Here is a 21,292-nt window from a genome sequence, read left to right as displayed (position 1 = left end):
AAAGTATAGATGTTTTTATGTAGCGAATAGCGACGTGAGTTATGTTACACGCTGGGAAGAAGAGTGCCTAGTGTTACTCAAGGTTGTTTAGTGAATATTAGATCATTCTTTAGTACCTGTCGTTGGATAAAATTTTCTTGTAAGTAAGGATCATTTGGATGAGTTTATCATTCTCTCTATTTGGAAGGATAGATAGATCTGCGTAACGTAGTGTTTGCACGATGCCTGAATATGATTTATATGCATGTATCTATTTGATTGAATCCTGGTAACTTAAAAGCACGTTGTATGCTGTGTCATTAAAATCTTCGACTCCATTTCACTCTGCCAAACATGGACTTGAACCGTGGACCTGGAGGGTAACAAGCGCATCATAAGTATAGACGGTCGTGATTTTACAAGACATAGTACGGTATAGTACTTTGTATGAAATGAATTAGGCCCATGGTGGTCAGTTATTAGAGCCAGATATATAGAATGAGAAGTGGCTCCTTATTTATTCTAAGGCTTATAGTTTTGTCAAGTGGAGATGAAACTGAAAGCCCTCTTGTGATGTTAGTCCAGAACGCAGAGAAACTAGGTCACTGGCACCCCTTGCTTACGGTTTTTTTTGTGCGATGGAGAGGTTTTACTGGCTAGACGGCCCAGTCAATGACCCAGCACTGCATTCCAAGAAGTCGCAAGCATTTTTAAAAGCCAAGGTTGTAAGGGGTTCTTTCTTTCAGGCTGAGAGTTATTTGTGACGATTCTTCTTCTTTTTCTTTTCCACTTACTTGTCAATATTGATGTGTATTTGTATATATGCTATCTTGGTACTAAGGGATCAGGATTACCGGGCGAGTTGGCCGTGCGCATAGAGGCGTGCGGCTGTGAGCTTGCATTCGGGAGATAGTAGGTTCAAATCCCGCTATCGGCAGCCCTGAAGATGGTTTTCCGTGGTTTCCCATTTTCACACCAGGCAAATGCTGGGGCTGTACCTTAATTAAGGCCACGGCCGATTCCTTCCAACTCCTAGGCCTTTCCTATCCCATCGTCACCATAAGACCTATCTGTGTCGGTGCGACGTAAAGCCCCTAGCAAAAAAAAAAAAAAAAAAAAGGATCAGGATTATTAGTTTATCTAGTGTGTATAAAGATTACTCAGAGGATATGGGTTCACATCCCTATGCATTTTTATATGTGGTCAGGTAACATATAGCTTCAGTGTTTGGTTTATCTTAGTCATCGTTTGTAACATGCGGAGTTGCTATTTATATGTAAATATTTCCCCAAAATGTGAGGGAACCTTTAGTAATAGCTTTATCTCTGTGAAACGTCCTTAATCCTGGCATCATGTTTTTATTTTGTAGGTCTATTGGTGCTGTTCCATATAAGGGACCTATTTTTGGTTCACTGATCTACTCCTCTGCAAGACATCGTCACGTTATTTTGTTTTTGTAACGACATTCATTTTATTCTTTGAACATTATAGATATAATCTTATATGGCATTTATCTTTTGCACTACGAGTGTAATCTATTGTAAAAAAAAAAAAAATGTTTTGTGAAAACAAAAACTTATGCTTGGTCAAATTACATATTGAAATAGCAACTGAGTTCCTCATTTTGTAATTTAAAGTAATAGTGTAATATCCCTGTCCATTCATACTCTCGTCACAAGAACCCAAAACGCCCATCTGCCGGTTGCAGCTAGGCTGGTACAGTTATTGACAGACAGGTAAGTAGGTAAGTTCGGTAATCCATTATTGTTTTATGCCCTGTAAGGCATAGTACTTGGACAAGAGCCTTATTTCTCCAAACACCACACAAGCCATCGAATCACCATCCTCTCAAACATTTATTTTTGTTAAGAATGAAGCCATATTTTCCAGTTTTAACTTAGTAAAATGTACCAAAAACTTTCCAGTCTGTCAAACACACAACAATTTCAATATAAATTATAACACTATAAACATAACTGTAAACAAACACACACTATTATACAAAGAATGAAATGTTTCATTCTACAAGAACATTCTCAGATTCAATCAAATCACTTAAAACATGCATATATATCTACAGTATGGTATACGTTGTATAAACTTGTCAGTGACTTTGAACTGATGCATGAATAGAGTAATAAATAAGTTACAAGATTGTGAGCAACTGCAAAATGTCCTCGATAATGTTGTCAGATGGACAGTAGGCAATGGTATGGTGATAATTGGGGTTAAAATTCTGGTTGTGAATATCAAAAATAGGAAAAGTCCCCTTGGTTTTAATTACTGCATTGATGGGCTGAAAGTTCCTTACGGTGGTCACTGTAAGTATCTAGGTGTTAATACAAGGAAAGATCTTCACTGGGGTAATCACATAAATGGGATTGTAAATAAAGGGTATAGATCTCTGTACATGGTTATGAGGGTGTTTAGGGGTTGTAGTAAGGACGTAAAGGAGAGGGCATACAAGTCTCTGGTAAGACCCCAAATAGAGCATGGTTCCAGTGTATGGGACCCTCACCAGGATTACTTGATTCAAAAACTGGAAAAAATCCGAAGAAAAGCAGCTCAATTTGTTCTGGTTGATTTCCGACAAAAGAGTAGCATTACAAAAATGTTGCAAAGTTTGGGCTGGGAATACTTGGGAAAAAGAAGACGAGCTGCTCAACTAAGTGGTATGTTTTTTAAAAATACCAATATAAAATCATCAATTGGTAAATAGCACACCCACCTAGACGCATGGCTAGTACATACCGTGGAGGCCACTGCATAGGCTATTTGGAGACACCGGCAGTGCCAATGCACTATAAGTCAATCAATCAATCAATCAATCAATCAATCAATCAATCAATCAATCAATCAATCAATCAATCAATCAATCAATACTGATCTGCATTTAGGGCAGTTGCCCGGGTGGCAGATTCCCTATCTGTTGTTTTCCTAGCCTTTTCCTAAATGATTTCAAAGAAATTGTAAATTTATTGAACATCTCCCTTGGTAAGTTATACCAATCCTAACTCCCCTTCCTATAAATGAATATTTGCCCCAGTTCGTCCTCTTGAATTCCAACTTTATCTTCATATTGTGATCTTTCCTACTTTTATAAACGCCACTCAAACTTATTCGTCTACTAATGTCATTCCACGCCATCTCTCCGCTGACAGCTCGGAACATGCCACTTACATGTAATGTAATAAATATCATTTTTGGTCCGTATTGATGATGTAGATTGAAATAATAACATTAAGTTATTTATTAGACCACCTAATCAATACAAAATCGTCTTGGATGATTTACATAAATTTGTTAGCTAATAGTGGGACATGTTTCGCCTTCTCTGAAGGCATCATCAGCCATAGTCTTAACCTTAAATTAAAAATAAGCGTCTAAATAACATGTAGTGATGAAATGAATTTTAAAATCTTGAAGAGATTTGAAGTAAAATAACATTAAAAATAACAATGATGGTTTGAAAATACAATGTGATGAGATACAATAGTGGAAGTATTAACAAAATTAACCTTAGAAGGCTGCTAAAATAATTACAATGGAATAAAACAACAGATTGTTATACAACAAGTAGTAAGATTGCATAAAAGTAAAGTTGATAGTAATGGCGGTTATAATTAGACGATGGCGAAAAATCTTATGTAATCAAAGTAAAGAGGAGAGAGTAAAAGTCATTACTATCAACCGCCATTACTATCAACTTTACTTTTATGCAATCTTACTACTTGTTGTATAACAATCTGTTGTTTTATTCCATTGTAATTATTTTAGCAGCCTTCTAAGGTTAATTTTGTTAATACTTCCACTATTGTATCTCATCACATTGTATTTTCAAACCATCATTGTTATTTTTAATGTTATTTTACTTCAAATCTCTTCAAGATTTTAAAATTCATTTCATCACTACATGTTATTTAGACGCTTATTTTTAATTTAAGGTTAAGACTATGGCTGATGATGCCTTCAGAGAAGGCGAAACATGTCCCACTATTAGCTAACAAATTTATGTAAATCATCCAAGACGATTTTGTATTGATTAGGTGGTCTAATAAATAACTTAATGTTATTATTTCAATCAACATGCCACTTAGTCGAGCAGCTCTCCTTCTTTCTCTCAATTCTTCCCAGCCCAAACTTTGCAACATTTTTGTAACGCTACTCTTTTGTCGGAAATCTCCCAGAACAAATCAAGCTGCTTTTCTTTGGATTTTTTCCAGTTCTTGAATCAGGTAATCCTGGTGAGGGTCCCATACACTGGAACCATACTCTAGTTGGGGTCTTACCAGAGACTTATGTGCCCTCTCCTTTACATCCTTACTACAACCCATAAACACCCTCATAACCATGTGCAGAGATCTGTACCCTTTAATTACAATCCCATTTATGTGATTACCCCAATGAAGATCTTTCCTTATATTAACACCTAGATACTTACAATGATCCCCAAAAAGAACGTTCACCCCATCAACGCAGTAATTAAAACTGAGAGGACTTTTCCTATTTGTGAAACTCACAACCTGACTTTTAACCCCGTTTATCAACATACCATTGCCTGCTGTCCATCTCACAACATTTTCGAGGTCATGTTGAAGTTGCTCACAATCTTGTAACTATAAGAGACTTTATCTCATTACAAAGTAAGAAAGATCACAATATGAAGATAAAGTTGGAATTCATGAGGACAAATTGGGGCAAATATTCCTTTATAGGTAGATGAGTTAGAGATTGGAATAACTTACCAAGAGAGACATTCAATTAATTTCCAATTTCTTTGCAATCTTTTAAGAACAAGCTAGAAAAACAACTGATAACGAATCTGCCACATGGGCAACTGCCCTAAATGTAGATCAGTAGTGACTGATGATGACAGAGAGTTAGGTGATAATATGAACAAGCAATGAATTTACAAAATGAAAAAACTTCTGTACTTATCTAGACTGCCGATGCTACACCTGGTAGTGACATGTGATAAGCATAATTCAGTGCCAATGTACTAGCGGAGAATTACATCTCCACTTGTTATATCAGCTGATGATTGAGTTTCCTGTATTTTATTTAGCTGTCTCAATCAGAAGCCATAATTTTGGTTGTGCTAGCCCGGGAGGGCATATACAGCGAGTGGGAATGTAATTCTCCCTTAGTTTGTGACACTGCATTGTGCTTATATCACTTATAGCAGTGGCGTGCTAGCCGACCAGTGTCTTGGGAAGGTGTGGTATCCAACTGATGAGCCCATGCTGCACTGGGGCGAAACACTGGTAATTTTTGACGATTGAGTTTCCTGAATTTTATTTAGGTCTGTAACTTTGTGCACATTTAGGGTCTTAGTCAGGCCTGAGGCCAGGAATTACTATCTCCTCTAGCCACTGTGATGAAAATTCTCCCTCTATCCAGATTTGGTTGAACACACAAAGAAAATATAACAGGCTATCCTCATTGAGGTGTTTCAACAACTGGTTAAGGACATTATCTCGTCTGGGAGACATGTACTTGCAAAGCACCAAGATGTTCCACGTTCCACAGTTGCCACTCCACAAACAGCACGTTATAATCCTCTGAAGCGTAAGAGGCAAAAATTGATGGTGGTGTTCTGCCTTTTACTTCAGAGGAAGGAATTCAGGATTGCAATTCCTGGAACCAGACATATCTGTGAAATGACTTGCTAGATAATTAGCAACTGTGGGTGGATTAGTGACAATACTGCCTGCAAATGAAATTCCCACTGTGAAGATTCGTCCTTGTACACCAGAAATGTGTCTAAGTTTAGTCCACACCCGAGATCCTGATGACATAAGGGAAGAAGTAACAGAGCGGGACCGGCCGGGAGGTAAGTATTTTGATTGTTCCTTCGACACTTCACCACCGTATATTCAAAAGGTTTTTTCTCTATTACTTTTTTCTAAAACAATTTTTTCTTTCCTTTTGTTACAGACTCTCTTCCACATCTTAAAACTTCATATCAGGATTTAACCTCAACTTCGGTTATTCTTAAGGAGTTTCCACCAAGGTCATTGTATTTTAAATTTTAAATTTTAAAAATTTTAAGTCCATCCTCGTGTCCAAGATATTTAAAGTACATACTTCTCCAGCACTTTGAAGAAAGAAGATTCCTTATATACAGATTTTATCCCAAACTTGAACAATGACTTGTTGAGTGTTTTAGCTTAACATGAAGGAACATTTTATCTCATCATCATAAGTGTTTTTTATTTCATTTATGCCAATTTTTGTATCTCTTCTTTTAGCTGAAGATGTTCCACATTAGGAACGAAACATATACTTTTTAAAATGATTTAACTAGATTTTAAGCTGGAATATATTTTATAATTACATAGACTAACACTAAAAAAGGAAATAAGTATTGGAAGGTGGGATTCTTCTTTCACCCTAACCTTAGTTGAGTTGATGCCAAAACAGGACAAAAATGAGATTTATAAGTTGTCTCCAGTACATGTTCTCAGAAGGCAGGTGCCGAAGTTATGGGATCCCACATTGCTTGGTGCATCATATGATGGTCCTCCTTTGGGGAGGCGTTTCTTGGTCGACCCAAATCTGCACGATGTGACTGGGTGCCCAGAATTGAGTCCAACATTGGGCCACTGTAAAATCTGAATGGCTATATATGTCTGGCAATTGCACAATACGACCAACCAGCCCCATGCAGTCCCACAATGTGGCCTCTGCCAAATGCTTTCAATTGGCTGTGTAATGCATCTGCGAGGCATCGTGGGTGTTTCATACTCTACGCAGTCCTCTCTGCACGTCTTGGTTAACTGTCTGACTCACATCAGTTGGCTGGTAACAACAACAGGATTGTGATATCACAACTGCACTCTGGTGGGCATTCTACATATTACAGAACCTTGTAAATCTAATCATTTACTCACACATCAATGGTATACATGTATACCGAAATGGGTTAATATTAGACCACTCCTTCTGGGTGTTTAGCTTTTTTTGTCAGGCAGTGTATATTCTTAAAATATGCCTGTGTTGTGCTTGCAGTCTACTCATTAAACATTAATAAAATATTTTGCATGAAATGGTCACAAAAATCTATCCATAAATGCAGTAAAGTCAAAAGAAAATAAACATGAAATAATTTCCCTACCCCTACCAAAGACTCAATTAACACAGAGATTGATGAAACTTACTGTGTGGTGTTAATAATGACAACACTTCCAAGAGCTCACATCTAGAAAGAATTTCTGTCAGCATTTGGACTGAGTACACAAGTCTCTCCATCTCCAGGAGGAGCCGAGTAGCAGGTGAGCTGAATTTCTCCAGATCTCTGATGCTGTAATGAAATACAAGTAATTGTTAACCTAGAAATGTTGAAATATCAATAAAATATAAATGTAAACCAAACAGAGATGAATTTTGACATTAAAAGACTACTCTTTTCTCCAGTTTTAGATGGTGACTGAGGTAGAGCAGTTCTATTAATGTTTTTAATTTATATTGACACAAAACATTTTTTCTAAGAATTACATTAAATGAATAGGCATATCATCAAATATAGCTAAAAAGGTAATGAGAGGATGGATATAATGCTGCATTCGGTGGTCATTGAACTGGTAGTGTTCTTAAAAACTCCAGCGTTGGCAGGAAGTACAACTAGGTAACCATACTCTCTGAAAAAATTAAGTGAAAACAAAAATTAAAATATAAAACTATATATTCATTGAGGAAATTTGAAAATTAGAAAAGAAAACAAATATTATTTTACTAAGCCAAAAAATAAAAACAACATGAACTCATCAAAAGGGAATTTAAGTTCCAGGAGTAACAGAACATTTGAAATGTGTATGTCCTTGATCAATCCACTCTTACACACAAAGCAAATGACGAGATCAGCAGTATTCTCATCACCGGCAGTACGAGTTCAAGTGTCTCCAGCAGGCCGAGGTTCCATCGCAGGCTAGATATCGGGGCACTCTGTGAGGATGTAGGCCGTATTGAATCCGGCTGCACAAGAACACACTGAGGGTCTTCCCTCTTTAGTAGGTATCCTCAACCCACACAAAACTACGGCCTCTTTCCGTGAAGGCTGGAAAGAGAAGCACATGGCAGTTGTCTTCTTACTTGTTCTCAGCTTGTTAGGAATTCGGATAGCTACCCACTCCAATTCCTACGAAGCCAAAATGGTTCAAAACAGGTGAGAACAAATATTCCTAGCAGGTATCTTCATAGATCTAGGCGGTAAATGTACTGCTTCTTTTGCAGCTTGATCCCTGCAATCCCCATGTGCCTTGGAACCTACACAAAAATGATTCCACCGCCAGCTTCACATACCCTGGCTAGGTCATGAATCTGCTGTACCAGTGGATTTTGCGGGGGGGGGGAACAGGTATCAGCAGACTGCAGAGAACTTAATGAGTAGGGCCCAGATGTTGATGACGCCATCTTTTTACTGAGCTGTCTAAAACAATGCTCCGGCCGGGCTACCCCGTCTTCAAATATGCCATTTTTATTTTGCATCTTGTTGCATTTTTGCTATTTTTCTATTTTAAGAGCATTTTTTAAGTTTGATAGATTTTTTGTCATAGTTTAGAGAAATCAGCCCTTTAAGATCATTTTATTCCAATTTAGTCACGTCACAGGTTTATATGAGGGAGTTACGTCTCTCAGAGTTAAGAACAAGCTAGTAGCTGATACAAGCTAATTTAAAATATTAAAATAAAATATTTCAGTATTGCTATTAGTAGTAAAAAATATATCTTGGATGCAGAAGGTTATGGGGATAGGTATATAGATGCTCTTGTTTTCGTCGCAAACCAGTTATTAGCGGAATGGAATGTTACCTGCTCTGTTGACCAAGGTCAGCTGTGGCGGGGTAGAAAGGGAAAGGGGTGGATATTCTTGTCTCAGTTCCGCATAGCTCACGGTGAGAGATATTAGTTCATTGTCGCTTTCAAAATGCCTAAAATAAAACCAAGTGTGTCAGTGCATTTAAAACAACTAGTATCTGAATTTGGTGACAATGTGTTTTCTACCAATGGAAGCATATGGTTTTGCAAACTGTGTGGAACTAAAGTACTTGCTGAAAGAAGATTTATTGTTAACGCAACATATCGGTCGCGATAAAAACATTCGTGCTCTTCAGCGTGTTTCAAATAAACCTGCAACTCAGCACTTACTGTCTTCAGTTGCTTCGACTTCTGGCAAGTCCTCACAGTTCAGCAAAAAATTGTGATGTATTTGTATCTGCAAACATTCTGCTGTATAAACTCAACAGCCCGAAATTACGTGGATATTTGGAAAAACGTACGAATCAAGAAATACCAGACAAATCAACTTTACGTAAGAATTATTTGCCGCAGTGTTATGAAGACACATTAAACAAAATAAGATCTGAAACTCACGGAAAGAAGATGTGGGTGTCAATCGATGAAACTTCAGATGCTATGGGGCGTTATATACACCCAACGTTGTGATCGGAACTTTAGAAGTGCATACACCAGGTGAAATATTTTTATTGACTATCGAAGTGTTAGAAAAGACCAATTATTCTACCACAGCAAAACTGTTTAATAGTGCTATGTTTCTCCTGTGCCCTGAGGGTATCAAAGATGATGATCTTTCATTTTTAACTGATGCTGCACCGAATATGGTACGAGCAGCTAATTCATTGAAGGCACTCTATTCTAAAATGGTCCATGTTACACACCTTGCCCATGGACTGCACAGAGTTTGTGAAGAAGTAAGGGTTCTTTACCCCAGTGCAGACAGGCTTATAGTGAACGTTAAGAAAGTTTTCCTAAAAGCACCCTCACGAGTCGTACGTTCCAGAGCTGAAGCTCCAGACAATGCATTACCTCCACAACCTACCGCAACACGCTGGGGCACATGGTTAAAAGCGTGTATGTAATATTGCAAAAAAACTTCAATTTAGTGAAGGAAATAGTGCAGAGTTTTGACAGTGAAGAAGCTGCAGCAATAAAAATTGCCCAGGACATGCTATCTGAACCAAACATTGAAGGTAGTTTGGCATTCATAAAATCAAATTTTGCTTTACTGACAACAACAATCACATCGTTGGAGAAAACGGGCGAAGAAACGGTTGATTCCATTTCCTTAACCCGGCAGTAGTCGCGTGGTGAGTGAATCCCTCACTTCTCGAAATGAAGTGTTGTCATTGCCCAGCCCATGTGCGCAGCTCCCCTCTCCTCTAGGTATTCCTCGGCCAATCCCTTATCATCCATGCAGGATGTTCAGTATGAGACAGCCGTTCACTAGAGAAGAGTTATTTTTGTTCTTAGTATGCAGTGTGCTCGGTGAGGGATTTGCTCAGCACGCGACCACTAGTGTTACTGTTTAATTATAACACGACAATGTATCTCTGGTGTATTGTTTTATTTGTTAGGGTGTTCTTTCATTAGTGATTTACCGAGTTGTGAACATTGTGTAGTTATTCAACGGCTAATCCACAAGAACAGCGAATCCTGCAATGGATGGACGAAGTGGAACAGGAACTAAAGCAAGTAAGAAATACGGTTGGTGAAAATGATTTGACACAGTTTGGTGATCCTTATGACAGTGAAAGTGAGGGTGAGAGTGACCACGTGGAAAACAGTGATCATAATACTGATTTAGAGGTATCGGGAGAAGAGCTGGAAGAGGAGCAGCGTGTACCAGTACCTCGTAATATTGGAAAGGACAACTGCACGGTGTGAGACATCCGTTGTGCACTCAGCACGTCAAAGACAAGACACATCAACCTTATCCGTAAGTTACCAAGCGTGAAAGGAAATGCCAAGTTTGTCAGATCACCACTTGAGTCCTGGAATTTATTCTTTCCCTCTGAAACGTTACCTGACATAGTCTCGATGACAAACATTAAAATGGCACAGATAAGGAGCAAATACGAACGTGAAAGAGATGCCAAGGAGACTGATAAGGAAGAAATCTTGGCTCTTTTTGGTCTTCTTTACTTGACTGGAATTTTGAAAGGCTCATATACAAATGCAGAGGATTTCTGGGCAACAGAGGGCACTGCATCTGAAATTTTCCGCGAAACTATGCCCCTGAGGCGTTTTCGTCTTCTTATTCGTGCCCTTCATTTCGATGTTATACGTACAAGATAAGCAAGAGTGAAAGAGGACAAATTGGCCCCGATCCGTAAAGTGTTTGGTGAATTTGTAGCTCGATGCCAGGAATATTACACACCTCATGAATGCGTAACGGTTGATGGGAAAAATAATTTGTGGACTGTTTTCTTTCATATTACGTGATGAGACATGTCCGAGAACAATTCCATATCATCAACAGATGCATTTAATTAAACTACTTATCACAAAAACATAAAAATGATCGGGTGAGGGAAACCCTCAGACACGACCATTTATGTGCCACCAACCACGCAACCACTGCCGGGTTAATCAACTGGGTGGAAACTAGTCTTAGCAACAATCGTGGCAAAATTGCTGCGGGTATTGCATCAAAACTGAAATAATTTCTGAACAAAAACACCGGATATAAAACATGCAAAATATCAGACATTCCTTCTGGTGAAAACTACTGCTTGGATGGGATTGAAGAGGATTTAGCAGCAAACGACCTTCCTCACTTCAAGTATGCTCCAATCACATCAGCTGATGTTGAACGCAGCTTTTCGAGATATAAAACTTGTTGGCTGATAACCGCAGATCATTTACATTTGACATCAGAATGACATTCGTAGTGCAGTGCAACTCAGACTTAAGTGAACATAAACCTTTTGTTAAGTGCTAGAAATCTACTTTGATTGGCTTTTCAGTTTGAGCTTAAGAAATGAAAAGAAATATTGGTGAATTTATTATTATAAGATCATTTTCTCCATTTTTAGTGCATTTTTTGAATTTTAGGTCATTTATTGAAGTCATTTTTGAAAATGTTAAGTGCATTTTTTAAACTTTTTTATGGCATCAACATCCGGGCCCTATTAATGTGTCTGTACACATGAGAGTGCTGATATCATTGGAGACGAACAAGCATCCAACATACTCTCCTATCTCAGAAACATCTGAAAAGACAAGTCACGTGTCCATATACTGGTGAACGAAGTCCTGGAAATACCTCTGATGAATAGAGACGTCCACCTCAGGTCCACAGAATAGATCTAGCTGTGAATCTGATAGTGGAACTAGCCATGGAGGTACATCACCAGGGTTTCGCTAGAGATAACAACTGATATCCACATCCAACTCATGACGCCTTACATTGCACCAACACAGATAGGTCTTATGGGGATGATGGGAGAGGAAAGGGCTGGGAGTGGGAACGAAACATCCATGGTCTTAATTAAGGTACAGGGCCAGCATTTGCCTGGAGTAAAAACAGGGAACCATGGAAAACCATCTTCAGGGCTGTCAACAATGGGGTATGAACGTACTATCTTCCAAATAATGGACACTGGCTGCACTTAAGCAACTGCAGCTATTGAGCTTGGTACCTATCAATTCAAATCCCAAACATTTGTGCGGCATTCGGCCAGTTTTCGTACCTCTGCTGTTGTTCTTCATCATCATCATTTTCCATTATCCAGCTGTAGCTGGGGATGGGCAAATATGGTTCCTTTCCACTTTCTTCGGTTTTTCCACCACTCCGTCCCAGTCCAGGTTTCTTTCTCTAATACTGTGTTGAATTGTGTCCTTGCATCTCAATCGTGGTCGTCTGCAACCTCTCATTCCATACATTTGCATTTCCATCACCTTTCTTGGCATTCTTTCATCACTTATTCACTTTATGTGCACAAACCATCTTAATCGGCTCTTCTCTATCCTATTCTATCATTCATTTTTCCCACTCCAATTTCTTCCTGGATGCTCACATTCCTTACTTTCTCTCCTCTACTCTTTTGTATCATACTCCTCAAGAACTTCATTTGGCTGCCTGTATTCGACTCTCATCCTTCTTTGTCATTGTCCAAGTTTCTTCTCCATAAGTTGTTATGGGTACATAATACATCTTGTACATAGTTTCCTTTGCTTCCATTGGCACACCTTTGTCCCATAACATGTTTCTTACACTGTGATAGAAACAGCTTCCAGCTTGAATCCTCTTACTTATTTCAGCATCCAGTCGACCATTCTCCACGAATTCATTCCCCAGGTATTTGAACGTCTCCACTACTTCCAGGGGTTTTCTGCAAGTCTAATCTGACCTTTCCCTTCTTTCTCCCCTCTAGTCATAACTACTGATTTTGAACCAACTTGTCCTGCCAACTTATATTTGCACGCAACTATAACATTCCTTGTACATTGCCATGATTATTTTTATTAATCCCTGTCCAATTTCATTTTGCACCAGACTGTCCCAAACTTAACTCCTGGAAATACTGTCATATGTGGTTATTGGATATTAAAGAAGCATTAATAACTTGGTTATTGCAACATTACACAAATTTTGACAGTATACGTGAGGAGTATCTGCTGCCACCTTCTTAGCAAAGATGGAACTTTTGATCCAGTGAGTAGGCTGGTAATAGGGCTATAATGGAAAGCTCTAGTTGCCAGCCTTACTCCATTGCAGTGTATACTGTCTAGAAGGTTCAGCACAGAGCTGTGCTTAACCATAAGCCACACTAATATAGTCTATATGGGAAAGAACCATAGTCATGTACAAACATAGCATGACTGAGAAACTTAAGCATGTTAAGTATCATCATGCACTCTACCTTCAACTGAGAAATGTGGGGCTGCCTAGTTAGTCTGTTATCAAAATGGAGACCCAGAAACCTGCAGGTGTTTATGACTGGTAGGACAATGTTTTGCAAGTGGCGTTTGAGTTCAGGATGCATAAACCAATGTCAACAGATGTGTACAACTAAGGTTTCTGCCACTGAAAATGATGGAACAACTGCAGGCCCAGCAGCAGCAATTATGCCATTAATAGCATTTGCAAACTGTGTGACACTCAGTACAGATTCCTGAGGAACTCCATTTTCTTGAATGTAATACTGAGAATATGCATTCCCTACATGGACTCAAAAGAGCCAGAAGGACATGAAGTTCTCAATACACATTGGTAAATTTCCCTGGAATCCCCACTGGTGTAGGGTGGAGACAATCCCATACCAGGTAGTGATGTAAGCCTTTTCCAGGTAAGAAGAAAAGAAAAGGCAACTGGGTGCTCCTGGAACAAGGCCTCCTGAAGAGCACTCTCCTGTCTAACCAAATGATTGATGGCATGCCAATGAGAGTGGAAACCACACTGGTAGTTAGTCAGGAGGTCTCTTTCTTCCAAGGTTGTCAAGCTGCCAGAAAGAGAGAAGCTGTAATATGTCAGAGAGAAAATATACCAACAATGGATTCTGGTGCCGGTATTTGAATACTCTTAAAGCGAGTGAGCTGAGTACGAGGCATGAGTTGTTCAGTTTGAAGTTTCTATTCAGGAGATGGTGGATTTGAACTCCATCATGAGAATCCCTGAAGATGACTTTCTGTGGTTTCTCATTTTCATAGCATAATAGCTTCTGCACAGATGCCAGTCTTCAACAGCAGTCATCAGTAGTGTGAATCTCAGAGGAGATGATGGGGACATGATATCTCAAAAAAATTATAATATGCAATTACAAATGATATCAACATATTTTTCTATTCCTACAAGTTAAAAACAAAAGAATTACACACACATAAACATAACTTACTTTTCTTGCAGCATCTTCACAGTTGTTTCTTTTGACTCAAAGAGATCCTTCTCAGTAAACTCCATTTGGTAGTAGGTCTTACAGCATTATAACATTTTTGTTTTTTTTTACCAGAAGAGCAATATACAAGTAAAATTAAAAATTCACCTTTTCAATACTAATATTAAACTAAACAAGTTATAACATTTACTTGGAACTAGTTTCAACATTGGTGAGCATTATCTTCAGCCAAATATGAAAACAGGCAATCGTACATTAAAATATCATCATTATATCAATGCACATATAAACACTCTTAATACGGGACTTATGATGTCCCTAAAAGTATCTGGAGAAAACGTCAAATAATCATAATTTCAAAATCTTGAAGTCACGATTAGAACGACACTTAACACATCATCATTTCTTCACTCAAGTTAGGACTTTGAAAGTATTGAGTTTGACTTAGAACTATAAGATTCTCAAATAAATAAATAGTCTTGTCATAAATGAATGTTATACAAAGCTCGAACCACATATAGAGTTTCTCTGTAAATATGACAGTCTCAATTAGAATAACACTTTAACATAACAATTATTTACAACATTTAAAACAGGCGACCGTTCACAGTTTGTTTTTCAAGAATAATTTTAAGTTTATAAAGGAACTTTATACATGTTTCATCCTTTTCTTTTTTTCTTTTTTCTTTTTTTTTTTGCAACGGGCTTTACGTCGCACCTACACAGATAGGTCTTATGGTGACGATGGGATAGGAAAGGCCTAGGAGTTGGAAGGAAGCAGCCGTGGCCTTAATTAAGGTACAGCCCCAGCATTTGCCTGGTGTGAAAATGGGAAACCACGGAAAACCATCTTCAGGGCTGCCGACAATGGGATTCGAACCCACGATCTCCCAGATGCAAGCTCACGGACGCGCGCCTCTACGCACGCGGCCAACTCGCCCGGTGTTTCATCCTTTGTACTTCTGATCAATTGTGACAAGACCTTTGTAGAACTCAGGACTTTCAACATTCCATCTTGAGTTAAATAATTATGTTATGTTAAAGCAGGGCCTCTCAAACGCCCAAAATCTCACGCGTGCAAATTGATGCGCAGGATTCCTGTGCACAGTGTATCGGACCCACTTGGGCCGGCACAGACCAACGCTTCGTCTCTGGGCTACTCGGCTAAGCTCGGCTCGGATTTGGAGTACTACGGAACAAGTGAGGAAGAGGGAGACAGGCGTGGGGGAAGGAGAGAGACAGCGCTATTGCTCCAAATCGAGGAGTATGGGTCTGCACTCTGGTCAACGAAGTGAAGTCGTCTTTTGCACCGTGCACAGTGCACCAGGTGCATGCACTCTGAGAGGCCCTGTGTTACAGTGTCATTCTAATTGGGGCTGTCATATTTACAGAGAAACTCTATACATGGTTCGAGCTTTGTATAACATTTCCTTTATGACAAGCCTATTTATTTGAAAATCTTATGGTTCTAAGTCAAACTCTATACTTTCAAAGTTCTAACTTGAGTGAAAAGAATATGTTGTGTTAAATGTCATTCTAATCGTGACTTCACGATTTTGATACTGTGATTATTTGAAATTTTCTCCAGATACTTTTAGGGGCATCATAAGTCCCATATTAAGAGTGTTATATGTGCACTGATATAATGATATGTTTATTTACAATTGCCTGTTCTCATATTTGGCTGAAGATGACGCTTACTACCGTCGAAAGTAGTTCCAAGTAAATGTTATAACTTGTTTAATTTAATATTAGTATTGAAAAGGTGGATTTTTAATTTTACTTATATATTATTCTTGGTTCAATACGGACTTAAAAATGAAATTATTAAATTTAAACCACATGAACATGAAAAGTCCTAGTATTTACATTTGGTCAAAAGTCAGCGTGACTCTTGTGCATAATACTGCACATTTCCTCGGTTGAAGCACTGCTGTGAGGTATCACTAAAACAGCAAGAATCACTTGAGGAAGAACTGAATATTTAGTGTTTCCAGAAGCATCTTTCAGCTTCAAAATTTTAGCCCATGCTACATCCAATGTTTCACAGTTAGAAATGTCTTAATTTAATGGACCTGCCTGGTAGGAAATCAACTAATTCCACTTGCGGATTGTCTTGGACAGGTTCTCAATTTAAAAAAAAAAAAAAAAAAAAAGAAAGCACTGACAAAAACAAAGTACAGGTAGTTGCTCTCAATGAAATATCCACTACTTCTGCACACTTCACCACATAGTCATGAAAAGGGAATTTGTCGAAAGAGTAGTTGCATGCTGAAGTGAAGAAATTTCTTACCAATTTGAACAACTGTCCCATGTCATCTCCAGACACTCCTTGCTTAATGTGCTGTCTTGTTGTAATATCAGTTATAAGATTGTTTTCCTCTTTCTGACAACTCCCACTATTGAATGTTATATTGCGAATGCATTTCAAACTTATTTCTACCTTCTTTCCAATCTTTTCAGTTTTCACAAACCTCACCATTAAATCCATCAACAATCCATTCATGTGTCCAGCCACTTTATGTGGAGTGAGCTTCTACTTGCAAAATGATGTACTTTGTGAAAACAGGGCGTGTATTCTTATGAAACAACAGGCACCATAGACTTAGAAGAAGAATATCCGACTTTTAGAAATACAAACCAGTTTGAAGTATATGAGAAAGTAACCTGTACGTCACTTGACGGTTCAATTAAACTAGCAGATATTGTAGTCATTGATAGGAAATTCAACACAGGTATTACTGATGACGATTATGTTTGTTCTTTGAAGGGGCCTAACATCTAGGTCATCGGTCCAGTGTCATTATTGATCCAACAATTAGATGTGAGCGAGATGAAAAGCAGTCCAAAGAGGTTGATAAAGAAAAGAACATGCACTATGAGGCATGAGCCTTGCTTTAGCGACTTAGGATAAAAGTATAATACTCTATTAATAACAAAAGTTTTTGATATGTTGTTTGGTTCGCTCAGAACAATCACAAAAATCCCTACTTACATTCTGCAACATATGTTAACTGCAATTTTGAGAGATTCCCTCCAAATTGTACAAAATCGTTTGTATAACTTTGATTTGAATAAATAGAATCCATTACGGGATAGCTGCCCCAAAATAATGAATATTGCAACTTTCTTTAAATTCCAATGAAAATTAATATACTATATTTTAATTTCTGTTGTCTTCAGAGATTAATTAATAGGCTGAACCTTTGTGGTTTTCATAATATCAAGGCATAATGGATTTACTCTCATAAAGTTTGTATTATATTATTTAAAATTGCAAATTCAATGTCTGGGAAATCACTCCAAAAACCACTTTTCAATTTCACATTTAAGGATGGGAGACCCAATCTCATTTTACACCCAGATGTCAAGTGGCTCAGCAGACAAAACTTTTTGTTGTTGAAAGTTTCAAGTTTACTAAGTGAAGTAAGTTCCTTTTTTTTAAAGGGATAGCGGATATGATTGCAAACAGCTAGAAAATGAGGAAAGAAGAATCCTACCTTCCAATACTTTATGTTTTTATAGCTAGTTCATGAAAATACAAACATAATCCAGCTAACTACTTAACTAAAAGATTAGTACAGCCTTCATTCCTAAAATATTGAACATCTTCAGTTAAAATATGTAAATGCAAAAACTGACACATATAGTTGGAAATGTTTTTATGTTATGCTAAAACAACAGTGACAGTTCCAGCATTTTTGAAGAAAGAAAGGACACTTTGTACAAACATGTCTCACTTATGGACGTAGATTTTATTATGAACTTGAACATTGACATACTGTATGTGTTGTAGCATAACATAAAAGCACTTCCAACCTCATTGTCACTGTAAGTGTTTTAACTATAAGTGTATTTACATTTCTTAGCTGATGATGTTCCATATTTTAGGAACGAAACGTGTACTAATATTTTAGTTAAGTAATTAAACTTTAAGCTGTATTATGTTTGTATTTTCATGAACTAACTATAAAAACATTAAGTATTAGAAAGTGGTATTCTTATTTCAACCTTAGTTTCATTTCCTTAACATGCAAGATAAATTTGAAATGTGTCCTGAATTTAACTCTTATATACAGATCGGAACTGGACGGAACCAAACAAGAATTTACGAAGCGCCATAACTAGGCTCGCGGTGCATGGTTTCCACCACAAGCTATGCACAAGAAACTGTTTCCACGAACCCTCACCAGAGTGTGTATGCAGCCTCTGCGGGAAGGCCTGCAAGCGCTACCACTTCAGCGAGTGCCACAAGCGCACTAAATCACTAATGGAATATAGCAAAGAACAATGAACCTTAACTCTCTGCACGTTTCTTATTAATAATAATAATATACAGATATATGTGATCAAAATATATTCTGTTATCAGTGTGTTCAAAAAAAGCTTCTGCACTATTCAATAAATTCGAACAGGTGTCAACAGGTAATATCCATTCAGATCAGAATAAACACAAAATAAACTGCTGTTATAAGTAAAATTTATTCTACGAGCAAGTTATCTCTTGAAAATGATTCTTTTTCTTTGCTAGTAGGTTAACATCACACTAACACATCAAAGGTTTTCTTATGACGCAAAGATGGGAAAGGTAGTGATTGTGGCCTTAATTAAGGTACAGCCCCAGCATTTGCCTGGAGTAAAAATGGGAAACCACAGAAACCCATCTTCAGGGCTATCAACGGTGGGAGTCGAACCCACTATCTCTAGAATGCAAGCTCACAGGGTCGGGCTGTACCCTAATCAATGCCATGGCTGGTTCCTTCCCACTTCTAGCCCTTTCCGATCCTATCATTGCCATAAGACCTCTTTGTGTCAGTGCAATGTAAAACAAATTGTAAAAAATAACTTCCAGCAGCTGCTGAACAACATGCAGACTGAGACATCACACCAATGCAACGTATAGATGCACAACTTATTGACTGCATGCTGATTTTATTATAAATTGTTTATTTTCTGTCATACTCGCATACTGTCTCTCTCTCTCTCTCTCTCTCTCTCTCATACTAAAGAATGGTGATAGGGGATTCAATATATCAGTCAGGTTTGACACTGGACATGCCTGCAATAGTGAATACATCCCTCCACAAAGAGTTAGCGTAAGGAAGGAAGACCATAAAAAACCAGGCCAAATCCACATGTAGCTCTGATCCCAAACAACTAGGACAAGAATAAGAATAATAGGCATTGTGCAATGTACTGCAACACTGTAATGAGAGATCCGAATGCCACTTCACCTGCTCAAGTTTGCCTTAAATTCAGCTGTTGAAATTCTTAGCTCTTTTGCATCTCCAATGCCTCCATTCCACAGCAGGATTCTTGAAGCTGTATTCACTGCTTCACAGGCTGTGAAGCAGCGATCGGTGAAGTAACTCCTAGACGGCTGATGCTGCACTGCTAGTGATATCATTGCAGAGAAATCTGGTAGTATGGCAGTATGATTCATCAGTCTAAGACATCACTCAAATTATAATTGCTTTTCATGCAGTGCAAAATTATTCGTTTTTGTGCGTTGCAAGACTGACAGTAAAACAACATATTTCCTTGTGCTGATATTTGCAAGCAATCATCCGCATTTTCCATATCGATGTTATACACTGTTAAATGAAGTAAGAAACAATGGTTCCACCTGACCGATACTGTTTATTTGCCTAAAGCAAATTAAAAACTGTACAACATGTTTTGTCTACTGTGTAGACATCTTCAGCACTACGAATGTTTAGGCGAATTGCATAATTAACAAGGACACATCCCAAGATAGCAGGTTCAAACCCGGCAGAGGTAGTTGGATTTTTGAAGGGCGGAAAAAAGTCCATTCGACACTCCATGTCGTACGATGTCGGCCTGTAAAAGATCTCTGGTGATACATTTGGTGTTTACCCGACAAAATTCATTAAATCTCAGCGGTAGACGCCCAAGAGAGATCCGGTTTACTCTGTCTGCCATCTAGTGGGCCTAGAGTAAAACGGAACGTCGAAATTGACGAGCAGACAGCCAGATGGCGTCAAATTGAAATGTCTGCACACGGTAGCTGAGGCCATACGATTATTATTATTATTATTATTAATGTTGAAAACATCAAAACAATTTTTTTAACTTAATTATACTAAAACGTGCATCATGGAAGGGGGGAGGAGGCCATTCATGGATGAATGTATCATATTCCCTTTTCACCATGAGCGTTCTGTCCCCCTCTTTTTTTTATGACGTACTTTTTTAATATAATTAAGTTTAACTTTTTTAAACATTTTTAATGTGTATGTTAACATTAAGATAGTAAGAATGTGTCCTTGTTAATTATGCAATACACCTAAACATATCTTCTACAGTTTTTAATTTGCCTTAGGCAAATAAATAGTATCTATCAGGTGGAACTGTTGCATTTTTACTTCATTTAACATTGTTAAACTAGGCCAAATATTTTGGTTTAATATACAGGGTCTTTCATAAAGAATGAACCAATTTCATCAAGCTATATTTTCAAAACAGTCAGTAGAAAAAGATTAAACCTAAGACACATGTGTTTGACTGATGTTCAACTTTAGTCCTACAAGTGTTCAATATAACCACCACCAGCAACACGGACCACATCAAGGTGATAGGACAATTCCTGGTGCAGCATATCACAATCCACTGAGTTGATCACACGTGTTATCCGCTCTTGAAGGTCATCCAGTGTAG

At 38.0% G+C, this 21,292-nt stretch overlaps 1 protein-coding gene across 1 annotated transcript in view; it reads right to left on the bottom strand.

Annotated features, from left to right (window-relative positions):
- The window catches only part of LOC136871661 (mucosa-associated lymphoid tissue lymphoma translocation protein 1), a 136,132-nt gene that overhangs the window by 107,231 nt on the left and 7,609 nt on the right, over window positions 1-21,292 (bottom strand). The window contains exon 2 of the mRNA XM_067145152.2: window positions 7,140-7,282. Within this exon, the coding sequence (XP_067001253.2) occupies window positions 7,140-7,282 (143 nt within the window). The remainder of the gene's footprint in view (window positions 1-7,139; window positions 7,283-21,292) is intronic.

This window comes from Anabrus simplex, chromosome 4 (genome assembly GCF_040414725.1).
Source record: "Anabrus simplex isolate iqAnaSimp1 chromosome 4, ASM4041472v1, whole genome shotgun sequence".
Classification (NCBI taxonomy): domain Eukaryota; kingdom Metazoa; phylum Arthropoda; class Insecta; order Orthoptera; family Tettigoniidae; genus Anabrus; species Anabrus simplex.
This window is presented reverse-complemented; position numbering and strand designations above follow the sequence as displayed.